General features: G+C 45.7%; 1 protein-coding gene across 1 annotated transcript in view; it reads right to left on the bottom strand.

The window, feature by feature from the left end:
• Nucleotides 1–14,142, bottom strand: part of PAPPA (pappalysin 1) — a 217,196-nt gene that overhangs the window by 80,455 nt on the left and 122,599 nt on the right. The window contains 1 exon segment of the mRNA XM_090274633.1: nt 9,190–9,383. Within this exon segment, the coding sequence (XP_090130759.1) occupies nt 9,190–9,383 (194 nt within the window).

Genomic DNA, 14,142 nt, shown 5'->3' with positions numbered 1-14,142 from the left:
GCCACATTTCCTGGGTTCACCTTAACAGGTGGCTAGAAGCTACTCCCTAGGGCAGTGCAGGTATAGAACACTTCTGTTGTCACCGGAAGTCCTATTGGATAGCTGATGTGGAGCCTGGACTCTTACTGATACAGCTGTGCCTTCTCTGGAGCATTCAGCTCCCGCCCACAGCTCCCCAATGCATGTCAGTTTGCCTCTTGGAGCCCTTGCCCCAAGCCGCTAGCTGTATGGCCCACCTGGGCATGACTCAGGTCTCATCCACATGCCTGCAGGCAGTCTCTGGCCAGCCAGACCAGATCTCTCCCAAACCTATGCCTCTGTCCCAGGATAGAATAAATGCAAACATCAGCCAAGAGTCCCCTTCCACCAGGTGTACCAATGGATCCAGTTTGGGAAAGGGTCCCAGGATGGGCAAGAGCTCCAGAGAAGTCTTTGGTGGACCGCCCTGGTGCAGAGGCACACCTCTGGGCAGGGACACCTCTCACGTGCCTGTCGGCGCCTATCTCTCTCTGCAAAAAGAACATGCACAAATGTATGTAGGGCCTCCTGACACTTGCATCTGGCTGAAGACATAAGAGAGTCTGAAGAAGCCCGTGGCGAGGGTAGCAGAGAGGGCAGAAGGCCCTTTCTGGGCTGGTTCTATAGCTAACACATCCAGGCTAATTTAAAAAAGTAAATGGGGGGGGGGGGGGCGGGTACAGAGCAGGGATGGGGGACTTGAAAAACAAACACAAACAAACACAAACAGAAAACAAAATCCCATGCACAGCCAAACCCCACCTCCCCTCAGAGACCGCCCCGTCCTTTGGCCCTGGCTTGAGTACGTTTATTTGCAGACTTAGAAAAACGAGCATGCAGTTCTGAGGACAAAACTCAGCTCTGCCAAGCAAGGAGCTCAGCAGGCTTGACTGGCCCCGACTCCCCAAGTGCCTCCCAGCCTCGGCGAGCGAACGCTGTTGACATTTTTTACATGTTTCTTGGGTACAGAACATGAAACTAAATTATATGGCAAAAGCCATGCTGGCTAAACACCAGTGTCCCCACTTAAAACAACAACAATAATTTAAAAAGAGAAAAGGGAAGAAAAGGAAAGAATGAGGAAGAGTCTTAAGGGAATGACGGGCCGGGAGGAAGGGGTCTGGCCAGGTGCTGAACCTGAAGAAGGGAGAGGAGACCGGGGGAAGGCAGACAATGCAATGGTGGGTCAGGGCTGCAGAAGAGGGAAGACAAAGGCCAAGGAATCTTCCCAGAGGGGCTGTGGAGTGGGTGGCAGGGCTGGGGCTGCTCTCTGCAGGGAACAGGGAAGCAGCCCCAAACCACAAAGCCTGGCTTGGTTTTGGGCTGCACGTCAGGAGTCAGCGGGTGAGAGAGAGGTGAGGCCCTCCTTCCCTGCTCCACGTGGCCCCTTTTCTGCTCCAGCAACGCACTTCTGCTGCATGATGGGAGTGCTAGGCCCTGCCTTTGATTCAGGTTCCCCTTCCCCCGCGATGTAGGCCCTCTAAGGTTAACTCCATTTGTCCATGTAGGACAGCAGGTGGCCAATATCTGCCTTTTCTTATTAGAGTACCTATGTCATGCTCCATGGGCACGACAGACGGCTGGAGCACAGGGCTTGAATTATGCAGCTCAGCCTCAGCTCACTGCTGGGGGTGATGCTTTGGACAGAGGAATCCAAACATCAGAACTGTTTCATGACTGACAGGAGAGGAAGAGGTCTAGAGAAGCTGTGTAATCCAAGTCAAATCTTAATTAAGCAAAGTAAGACCAAGGGACTCTCAAAGTCTCTCTCTGCTGAGATTTCTATGACCAAAAGGGTATTCCTTTAAAAAATAAAATAAAATAACTCAATCATTCCTAATGGGATCTCTCGGTGGCTAAAACATCATTGGCAGAGAGAAGCATTTTTTTAAAAAAACTTTTCATTTGCTATCAGGAGGAAAATAACATTTCTAACTCAACTGTCCCATCCTTGACAAGCACCTGCCATGGACATGGTGTTACTCCTACTTTACAGATAAGGAATAGCTAGGGACCAAGACAACTGGCCTGCCCAAAGGGAAGAGCTAGCGAGTGGTGGACTCAAGAACAGAACTAGGGTAATCTGATCCTAAATCTTATTTTTTTCTTTAAAACTTCCGTCACTCAAAGTTTTCAAGGTCAATGAATGAGTAGAGGAGAGAAGGAACAAGAGAGGGCTTGGGGAGAGTCCTGGGCTCGGATCCTGAAAAATTTGATAGATTGAACATCCTGTCCAGCCCAAGATTCCCCGACAAGTTCAAGGCAGTTACAGCAACCAGTTTCGGGGGGCTCCTTTCTGATACAGGCACTATTGTTTTTCCACTCTCCCGGAGGGGGTTTTGGGTGCTCCACACCAATAAAACAGGCTGTAATAGGCCATGGGACTTTCTGTTCTGTCTCCTTAGATGACTCGCACATGTGTTCTTGAAAAAATTTTCAGAAACCACCAGGAGAAAACAGATCCCTTGGGTATTTGAGAAAACTGCTTGGAATCTTCTCTGGCATTTCAGCGTGTTCCCTTCACCGCTCTTCCTCCACCAAGTGCAGATGCTGTCCCGTTTCACCAGTGGGAAGAGCTGCGTGCTTTGCCGGAGATGCTTGTGGGGAAGGGACAACCCTGGGAAGTAACCTCAGCTCTGGGTGTTGAGTCCAAGATTTCTCTCTGCTCTGTGCAAATAATATCATCTAAGAGCACCGGAGAACTGCTTATCCATGCAAGACTGCTGCGTGGGGCTTTTTCAAGGCCATCCGAGCAGCCTGGTGTCAGGAAAGTAAGTGGAAGAAACAGCCCCGCAGGTGAGGCGGTTCATCTCCCTGAGACTCAGTTGCTTCATGATGACAGAGGGAAAGTAAAACTTCTCAGTTTTATAAGGTGCCCCTGAGACAGGGGCTGGCTCCCAGGGGGTGTTTCATAGATGTCACTCCTCTTCCTCAAATGAATACCAGATCCTCGGAGCCCTCGGCTTAAACGCTCTGAAACCTCCCCATCACATTTGGGAAACAGTCTGAATTTCAAGCATCTGAAGGATGTCCCCACAAACCTTCCTAGCTCGTGTCCCTTGACTGTCTCCTTGTTTCTTACTGGCCTTTTGGGACTGTCTCTCAATTTCTGCCATCTCTCTTTCGATCTTCGTCTCCGTATCTCCTGTGTTTCTTTCTCTCTGAGTCTGTCTGTCCTCTGTTTCTCTGTCTCTCTCCCTTTCTTTCTCTCTCTCTGTTGGTCTCTGTCCCCTCATCTCTCTTTCTGTCTGTCTGTCTGTCTCCCCTTGACTTTGCTCTTCCATCCACACTCCTCTCCTGTCCCCTAATTTATCCTCCTAGTCCCAGCTTAGCAACAACCCCCACAGGAAATGTCCCCCAGCCTCCTTCAGGTTCCCCTGCCCATGCAGTTCCTACACTGACCGCATAGCTAAGTGCTTGTGTCCAGAGAACCCAGTGGGTATCTGCTCCCTTACTCTGGACACACAGATGAAGACAACAGATAAATGGCCCCGTGGTCCTGGCTCAGACTTGGCGGCCATCCAGGAGTGCACACATCTTGTCATTTTCTCACTGACATTTTCGGGTTGCCTGTGCATAGCACACGGCTTGTGACAAACCTGTGAACCGAGCAAAGCTTCCTCCTCCCTCCCTAATTGCCTTGTGCGTGTTTTCGTCCCTTTTCTCCCATCACCCAGAAATGATCGGGCATACGAGCAAAATCTAAGAAATCTGTTTTCTACTTCGGGGCTGACAACGTAAAACATATCTTATGTTTCTCCCATCTTTCCACGCACACATTTTAGGTGACTTTCCGAAGAGGGCAACACTTTCCCGGAAAGAATGAGTGCCTACAGATGGAGACCGAGGCAGCAGGGCAGAAACGGCGGGACCGGAGCGGGGGTCCTCCTAGCTTGCTGCCCTGTGTCAGTCACGGAGGCAGGTGGGAGCTGCCGCATCCTGCCCCTCAGCCCCGCGTAACCCCAGTGGCCCACATCCTGGCTTCTCACCCTCGGAGGGTGTACCCCGCAGCTCGTCACTCGGCTCAGAGTCTCCCTGTCCTGATCTGTCAAGTGAGAACAGCGACTCCTATTTTTGCAGCCGTTTTAGGAGGATTCAAAAAAAAAATTGATGCGGAACCTGGAGGAATGAGTAAATGTTATGTTTATCATTTGTCCAGCACCTTCTGCAGGTGGGCGAAGGCCTTTTCCATCCCTATGCGCTGGCTCTCACTCCTGCTGGCCGAGGAAGCTGACAGCAGTGTGGTTTCTACCTTGGGGGGACTCCCTCTGCACCTCACACTCCGAGGTCTTGGCTGGGGTTTCTGGGTGGACACGTCCCTCTGACGACACGGTAAGCTCTATGAGAGCAGCAGAAGCGCCAGAACTTTCCTGCAGTTTCTCAAAATGCCTGACCCAGCCCTGAGTACGCAGGAAACATGTGCCAACACGGCTGTGTTACTGTTTAACGCAACCCAACGCTGACTGCATTTCTGTACTCTGTGGGTCACTGTGGCCGGCTCTGGGTGGGGGTGTGTGGAGGGGAACCTACCATGAATGACAGAGAGAAGTAACCTTGGAACTACCCAATAAATGTAAAAAAAACAAAAAACCACCACCCAGTGCTAAGTGTTCTGTTTTGTTTTTCCTGATTTACTTCCTTAATCTCCATCAGGTAGATCTATTCTTCCCTCTTTCAGAGGAGGAAATTGAGGCTCCCAGGGGAGTCACTTCCTCAAGATTCCCAAGTAATAAGAGAAGCAAGGAGAGCAAAACCCCGTCTGCATGGCCTCCGCTTCACCCATCAGCACCCATGCTCTCTACCTACTCACATGTCTCCGCATAGGGTTCAAATACATTTGTTTGATCGGATGAATAAATAAATTAATGAGAAACGACTTGATCACAAGACCAATCACGATGTGTATTCTACTAGAGGTACAATGTGTTATAGACATGCCAAGAAAGAGGTACAGTGATTCAAAATGAAGTGTCAAAGGACTGATGCGCCCACGAGCAGGTTGATGGAACACCAAGTCAGAGAATCAATTACAAAGGAAGCAGAGATGCCCCGGTCTCTACTGCAGGAATGTCCTGTTCAATCACCAGCTCAGCTGAATACCTCACGTTGGGGAGCTTTCTCTGTCACGAGGCCTTCCATCCTCCCGTGGACAGTTCTCACCCTTAGAAAGGTTTTCTTTACTTTGGTCCTGAAACTGCTCTCCTGGAAATGCTTAGTCTAACTAAATAAATTGGTTGGTTGACTGGAGGTCCCTAATTCTTGGGAGAACACTGCACATTCTTCACAGTCTTAGTGTTCTCATTTCTTCCTTAGGCCATTGCAGAAGGAGGGAGGTGCCCGCTTAGCGAAGGGGAAATGAGCTTGGGTGGAAATGCTGGGGGTGGGGGGCAGGATGAGGGGGTATCTGCATCTCATTCGGGCAGTCTCTGGTGCAAAGGGCCAGAGAAATGTGAAACGCGGAGACAAAAGAAAAACAAGATGATATCTTTGCAAAAGCACTTTTAAGCCATCCGTTCCTAAGGATCCCAGAAGAGAGAGAACTCGATTCTGTGGGCTCATTTCCACTTTTGTTCTGTCTCAGGGAATTCTTGAATTCCAACTGGGCCAGGAAGGTGCATGGCCAAGATATCCAAAGCATGTCTCTTATTATAGGATGTTTGGCCCAATTTGCACAACCGGGAAGTTTTGATACTTCTTATAATACTGGGTAAATGTTCAGGGTAGAGTAACTTAGTCCTAACCAACTTTGGGGATCTTGCTAGAGGAGAATGGACGAGTGACATCGGAAACTAAGATGCAGAGGGGTTTTACAAAATCAAAAATGCAGTTGTAATCAGTTTGCTAGACTCCTGTAGCACAGTGAGCATTGCTGCTTTGCAGCAGTCATGTGAGAACGTGCCAACTTCCGGTGACAGGGCTCCTCTTCACAGACATCTTATGTCTAAGGCTTGTACCCCGACAAGGTCAGAGGGTGGGTCTTTCACTCTTTTGGTTTCTTTCATCAACTCCAGCACAGAGCTAGGCGCATAACTCCCGTGGATGCCTGCACTTGTCATTTTTACAGCATCAGGGGAAGACAGAGTGGGACAGAATTGGAGTGTAAAGAGAAAATGAGAACTGGAGTCCTTTTATCACTGCCCAAGATAATGGCAGTCCTAGAAAGCACCAGGGGACCAGGCAATAGGACCACCTAGATGAGGGATGGAAGCTGCCTGAACTCATAGATGTGGGCAGTGACCCTGAGTCTGGCAGCAGAGAATTCAAGTCCATCATGGGGTCTGCACAGGGACACCAACACTAAGACCTGTCCATTTGCCATTCTTTCTACTTGTGTCCCAGTGATATTTTCCAGGAAGCCAGTGACTTCCAACTTTTGAACAGGGCCACATATTGCTGAGCTTCTATGAGATCCTTCTAATCCTAGATTCTCCACTTCTAGGCTATGTGACCTTGAGGGAGCCTCTCTGCCTTTCAGTTTCTCCGAGGCAGGAAGTCATTCTTAGCTTGAGGAAAGACAAGAGGATTGGCTATGGGGTGCATTTAAGTGTCCAGTATGGGGGATGGCAAATCTGGGCCACCACCAGTCCCCTCTCCCACTCTCCCCTATCTGCTTTGGTTCCCCATCTCTGGAACCATGCCCCTATAGGGCCTGTTCCTGTAGGAATGTTTTTGTGTGTTTGTGTGCATGTGTGCGCGCGCTCATGTGTAAAACTGATAGAGAAAGAGACAGAGAGAGTGCGAGGAAGGAGAGGGAGGAGGAGGAGTTTAATTGCGTAGGGGGAAGGTGCATTTAAGTACCTCCCAGCTCCTCCTCTCAAGCCATCAACCTCTTCACTGGAGTCCATGACAGGGTGAAAATTAACCACCAGCCTCCCCTAAGCACTGCACAAGGTAATGAGGGCCATGGTTATACCCCGTCCTCCTCAGCCCTGCTGTCAGAAGGGAGCTAGTTTCCACTCCACAAAGAACCTCATGCAGAATTACACAGGCTGTGTATGTGTCTACACGTGTGTGCGTATACACACGTGTGTGTGCATGATGGGGGCACAGAGTGTGAATGATTTCTTGGCATCTGCTTTGAGAGGAAGACTTCAGGACACCGCTCCGCAGCCCTCTAGGCCGCCCTGCCTGGGCTTGCACCCAGCGGCGCACACACCCCCTTCTCCACCCTGTATTCCTCAGTGAGTTGATCTCATTATGGCAAATTTAGTTACAGCTGAAGTCTCCTTGTAACAAAGATTATGTCCAAGCCCAGAGTAATGGAACCTAGTCGATTTCATTAAAATAAAATTGGTTACAATGAATAATTCAATAGGATGATTTTGTTTCCTCATCTCCGCTTTGTAGTATTTATAATGATTTTTTTAAATTGGATTTTTGTTTAGGAAGACATAATCGCCCATAACTCCTGACAGCCCCTACTCCTTACAAAAGTGGAATAATTGCTCCATGAAGTCGCTTTCAAATGTTAAGACTGGAAAAGTCTCTCCTTTTCTCACATTAGTAGCAATGACCTTTGAGTGATTCTTAAGCACAGCTGCTTCCTCACTTCTTGCTCATGTGAGATGCTGAATGTGTTGGTAATGCCCTTGCTTGAATGATGTTTTTTAAACATTCCTAGGAATGGATGCCAATGTGGAGTCTGGAATTCCTGGTTCTATTGCCATCCAGCCCTGCCATTCCTGAGCAGGACATTCTGTTAAAGGGACGTGATCCTTGAACATTTTCTCTTGGCGTTGTTCATTTGTATGTAGCATTGCGTATGCATGTGTGTGTTTGTGTGTGCACATGTGAATCAATAGCCAATTAAACACACATGTCCTGAGCACTTAGTCTTATCTAGAACTTGTGCTTGAAGGTGCGGAGACAGAAATGAATAAAACTCAAAACAGTTATCAAAGAACCAGCAACATAAATGGGAGGGGGGGTCAGATACACAGATTATTAGAGTTTGTGCAGTTGGGTGTGACCAAGACAAGTTCATCAAGTACAGAGGTGGCATGGGGAAGGATGAACCCTAAGCACTCATCCACCCACCCATTCATTCATTCATTCATGCATTCACTCATTCACTCATTCACCAGCTGGTACTGCGTATGAGAAGCATCAGGGGACATTGTGCTCCCATTTCTTTCCACTCTCCTTAAGGCGGTCATAAACAAATACAAATGAGTAAATAAAGAATCTAATGAATGTAAACATCAGCAAGTAGGCAAATGAAAAATGATCAGACAAATAACTATAAAATAAACATTATAAATGAAGTGCACCCATCTTGTACCTCATCCAATGAGTTTTTACTGGGCCTCCAGTGAAGGTCACATCCCTCTTTCATCTATAAACCAGGCCTATTCCCCCCGACCCTGAGTCAGGGCAATAGTATTAAAGAGAAATGGCTAAGAACAACGACTCATCTACAAGGCCAGAGGCAGGCTGGCCTCAGAGATGGCCACGGGGGCAAGGCGGTCAGAAGCACTGAGAAGTGTTTCTGGGAAATGAGAGTCTCGGAAGAAGGCAGGTGCTCGCTCAGCAGGATAATTGGAAAGGGGGCTCTGGGGACAGCATAACCATCCCCAGAATCACATAAGCTCTGGTGGCCCCCAAACTCTGACTCCCTCAGCTAAGCTGAGAGTCCTCTGGGGAAGAACCGTGGAACGTAAATAGTGCATTAAGGGACTGGGGAATGAGTCACAGCTTTATAGAGCTGAGAAGGTCCTTGGAGATCATCAAGCTGAACAACTCTTTAAAGATGTGAAAAAATGGGGCCCAGAGATAGGGAGTCTGATCCAAAGCACACAGAAAATTCACAGGAGAGTGAATTTTCACAACTTGACACCCCCCCCCCATAAAATGTGGACTCTCCCCAAAGAATGTGTTTGTGACCCACTGAATTCCAGTAGTATGTCCAAAATGGAGTTCTTTCCTCTAACATGAATTATAATAGGAAGGGACACAGGAAGACAGTCATGACCCCTACTACATGGATATTCCTTGAGAATATGCTTAACCCCTGAGAAGGGGTACCTATGAGGCTCTGGAATTACACATTTGGCTAGAGATATGGCCCAGTGGCCACGTCTGATGACATTACCTTTGAGGTGAGATGCCCTGAGGGGCAGGGCAGCGATTCAGAATATCTGCAGGAAATCCCACCCACGGCTGGGGCCTTACCTGGGCTGCTGCTGGCTGGCCGATGATGACCCAGCCTGGGCACTGCTGGTCCTGATGGGACACTGAAGCATTGGATGCCCACTGATCCAGGAACCCGTGGGGCGTGTAGACACCACAGTCCTTGATGCTAGTTCTTTGTTCAAACTCCTCACATACCCCATCACCATCATGGAAATAGCACCGGCTGGGTTCATCTGCAACAGACAGACATCGGAGGGTGAGAACAGATATCTGTCCTTTGGTCTCAGCTATCAGCAACAGCTGTGGAATCAGACCAGCAGAATCATCAGCACTATGAAGCTCATCACTGATCATCATAATGGATTATTATTCAGCCTTAAAAAAAGATGGAAACCCTGTCATATGAATGAACATGGAAGACATAGTAAGTGAAATAAGCCAGTCACAAAAGGACATACATACACTCACTCTATGATTCCACGTATATGATACATATAAAACAGTCAAACTTACAGAAGGAAAAAGTAGAATGGCATTTGCCAGGGGCTGGTGGAAGGTGAAATGAAGAATTACTGTTTAATGGGTATAAAATTTCAGTTGTGCAAGGTGATTATATGCTAGAGATCTGCTGCATAACATTGTGCTTATATAGTCAATAATATTTACTGTACACCTAAAATTTTGTTAAGAGGGTAGATCTTATGTGTGTTTTATCGCACACACACACAGACACACACACACACACACACACACACACCTCACAAACACTTCCACCTTCACTACCCCAACTGAGTCTACAGCACTACAGCAACCTGGTGAAGAAGGTATTATTATTTTAATTTTTATTTTAGTCTTTCAGATTAGAAAAACAAGACCACATGTGTCATTAATAATTTGCCCAAGGTCACACAGTGTGTTAACGGCAGATCCCCGTTTCAAACTCAGGCTTTTACTTGCCAAGTTCTGGGTACATTACCTGACTTCACAGAACTCCATAGTTGCAAACTGAGGTTTACTTAACTCCAAAGAGGACTTCAATTTCACATGAGGAGTGAGTTTATACACAAGTGAGATGCTGGCTTCAGCCCTAGCTCTGTAATTAAACTGCTCTGTTACTTTAGACAAGATATTTTTCCTCTCTGAGCTCAATTATCATTATTATAGAGAAGGGGATTCGACTACTGGGACTCAGGCAGCCCTTCCTGTCTATGGCTCTAGGTCCTAAGGGCTTGTTAGACACTTTAGGCATTTCATGTAAGGTCAACCAAGCCCCCATGTAACTCAAATTGTAGCACACATTTCTGCTCAGGACAATTTAAAGCTACAGCTGGCTGCAATGATTCTCACTAGCTACAAGGATAAAGATCATGGAAGCACAGAGCCAGAGAGATGCCATCTGAGTAGGTAAGACCTAAGCCTGTTTTGTGGACATTCAGCACTGAATAATACAAAGAGAAATCTAGGTGCAACCATCCGGAAGAGCTCACCCTGCTTATATTTTAATAACTTGAATATCTGGTATTCTGTACTACTTTCTCAACTTTTCCAGGCAAAGTTACATAGCCCTTCCTGTGTGGGTTCCTCTTTTATAAAGTTCCCCACCTTAACACATATCATCATACTACATGGTGTACATCCTTTGAAAGACTGTGAGCTCCTTGAAATCTAGTCCCTCTCCAGCATCGTAGGTGACCAGAGAACTTTTCATCCACACCAGTGCTCTCTGAGAGTAATAGATTCTATAAAACTATTCCAGGCAATAGGCACACACCCTGGGAAAAGCGGAATTGCCCAGCCAAATCGAAATATACAGTCACCAAAAAGATACCGCCTGACTAGGACATCCTTCCCATATTTATTCCAGAATTAGGGAGTGGAGCCTCATTTCAAACCAAGATTAGACTTCTGTCCCTCATGTTAGTTGATTAGTTTTGCATAATTATCTTCCCTGCTCAGATCCTGGCTTCCCATCTGTAATACAGAAATGATTGCCCCAGCCAGGACAACCTTTCAGCATAACCATAGACTCTCATAGAAAGTGGATATAAACAAGCTTTGCATATTCTAAAACAATGACTTTTACCTTCTAAGGGATAAATTTATTTCTAAATATCTGAATGGGATCAGCTTGTGGAATCAGTACTCACTTGAAATACTTTCAGGAAGCATTTTCCATAATGGAAAGAGCCCAGGTCAAATAGAAGGAAGGCTTGGATTACTAGGATGCTGACTAGTCGCAAAAGGAGTCACTGAATTCAGGGGCAGCAGAATGCTGAGCCCCTTCCAACCTCCAAAATCCCTTGTTTATTTCTGTAAACAGTGTACATAGTGAAATACTATCAAAAGAGCCAGAACAAATCAATTCATTATAATTCAATTATTTAAGGATGAGTCGGAGCCAGTTGAAGACTCCAGTGACCAGTAGCATGCCTGGCAGTTCAACATGGAAAGAATACAAGCTCAGCATGTCTCAGGAGCTCCAGTGTCCTGGTGAATGTGGCCAACTTACATATAACAAAACTTAGGCCCAATCCAAGAGTGACCAGCCATCAACCCAGACTTTACTCTTTAGAAACCAATAAAGGGAATGTCAAAGAGTAGAGGTTTTGGTATTAGGCAAAACCAGTTTCAAATCTTAACTTTGTCACACATATGCTGTGTAGGGCTGAAATAAAATAACCTAACTCCTCTGAACTTCATTTCCTTCATTCAAATAAAAAAAGGCCTGGAGATGATAATATTTATCCAGTGTTGTTGCAGCGATTTCCTGACATGGTGTGTATAAGACCACCCCTCACCCATTTTATCTAATGGAATACTAAGAGCTGTTGGAGGTAAGGCATCCTCAGAACTAGAAGCAGAAGCCTGGCCTTTTACACCCAGCAGAGAGGTCCTTCCCCTACTTGTCGTATCTACAGAATAAAGAAAGCGAGGCCTCTTATTGATAAGATTGCAGGGTTGCCTAACCCTTGGTAATACTTTTTTCTTCTTCTAAAATGAAGACAAGTAGGGTAAGATTATAATAAGATCATAGAAGATCTATTCTCTAAGATGACTTAATTTATTCCTTCATCAAAGACACCTCAGAGTGTCAGGAATTGGGGCTAGAATTGCATTCTTATGAAGGCTAATTTCTTTCTGATTATGTTTAAGACCTTCATGCATCTGTCTGCCTGGAATCAGTGAAATCTGAGAACGGAGGGGAGAAAGAGGTAGACATAGGTAAGTAAATAGGTACCTAAATAGTTAGAGTTGATACATAGATTGATTGGTCGAGACAGAGTTAAAACAGAGATGGGAGACAGAGCTAAAGAGAAGGAGAGAGACGGGACGGGGAAGATGCATAGTTTCTGCCTCAAGATTTTCCTGACAAAGTTATTCTGAGTCCCTTTTTTTTGAATAACATCCTTGGACTCTGCTATTCCATTTCTCTTGCTACAGTCCCAAGGGCCCTTCAGCTACCTCTGCCAGTCTCCATCTGGGGACTTCTCTGTCCCTCCCTACTCCCATGTCCCACGCACTGAAGGGAACATGGTGAGGGATGGAATAAAAATGCGTGGCCAGGAAAAACAAAGAGAGCAACAACAAAACAGTGTAACAAAACTGGCCCTCCCGTCTTCATTACATCAATTTACTTGGTGCTTCTCCGATGCATTATGCTGGGAGCAAGCAAATTGTATTGAAGAGAATTTGAAGTCAAATGCTCACCTTGCCACCTGCCTTCCATGGAGTAGCTAGGTAACATGGATAATAATACATCCCATTGGGAGAGGTACTGTGAAAACTTATTAGACTCTCAATAAGTATCAGTTAAATGAATGGATGACTAAAATTTGGCAGCTCTGATGTATATACTCTTAAGCACTTCACTCTTTGAAAAGGTACTTTATTTTTACCTCTGGTGTTAGGGCTAAGGGAGACGCCAGTGGTGACTGGTGTACAGTGGGATTGCACTGGGCAATTTGATTTTTCCATTTCAGCCCATCCTCTCCTGACATGAGGGAACTCCTCAGTTCAGCTTCATTCCCTTTTGTACGGTAACACATTTAGAAATTTGCTCTCTCCAGCCAGGAGTCTTTATTTCATTTTATTCAACAAGCCAAAGCTTGCTATTGCTTAAGGAACTTGTACATGTTGTTTACCTAGAATACTTTTTCCTTGGCTTTTCTCACAATCTCTTCTTTTTCATCATCTATGGCTCAGCTCAAACATTACTTCCTCAAATAACAACCCCGTCTACCTACACAGTAAGCTCACGTACCATCCCCCACCCCCATCTGAGAGCAACATGCCGTCATATTTTATTTCTGTCACAGTATTATTCATGGCCTAAAAATAAAGCTTTATGGTTGTTTCCTCCCCCAATACGACATAAGTTTTATGGAAGGATGCCTCACAGCGCACCTCTTCCTTTAGGATCAAAAAAACTGCCTTGCCACATCATGACCGATATTAAGAATAAATCAATAAATGTGCACAGCTCTTGAGTTGTGAGACATTTCTGGGATGGCCCCAGCCTTGCCTCTATTTATATCCTTTATATCCTTAACACTTAGGACAATGTCAATCTCATAGCAGGTACTCAGTAAAAAATGACTCAACGAAGTTCTTTTGGAGTTTCAGCATCTGTTGTTATTGACTGTATTGAAGATGTCTTAAACGTGATTTCCACCTGATTCAGCAGACTGTACTATAGAAAATTTTTTAATGAAAATATTAATTAGAATGAGATCACATTACAAATTCAAGCACATTTTAGGGGGAAAAATCTGAGTCTATCTAAACCATCCCATAATATTTTGTTCTGTGAAACATTGTGACTCACCATCTGTCCTAAATATTTTTTTTCTTTTCTTTCTTAACTGAATTTACAAAGAAATGGAATATCTAGGTAAAAAATGCGGCGCACACTAGACTGACATTTAATAAAGAGATGTGATAGTCTTATAAATTGGAACCTGAAAATTCATTTACATCACCTTGAATTTAGTC

The sequence above is a fragment of the Furipterus horrens genome, unplaced genomic scaffold (assembly GCF_987537825.1).
Source record: "Furipterus horrens unplaced genomic scaffold, mFurHor1.1.pri manual_scaffold_4, whole genome shotgun sequence".
Classification (NCBI taxonomy): Eukaryota; Metazoa; Chordata; class Mammalia; order Chiroptera; family Furipteridae; genus Furipterus; species Furipterus horrens.
The sequence above is the reverse complement of the archived record's forward strand: the minus strand, read 5'-3'. Positions and strand labels throughout refer to the sequence as shown.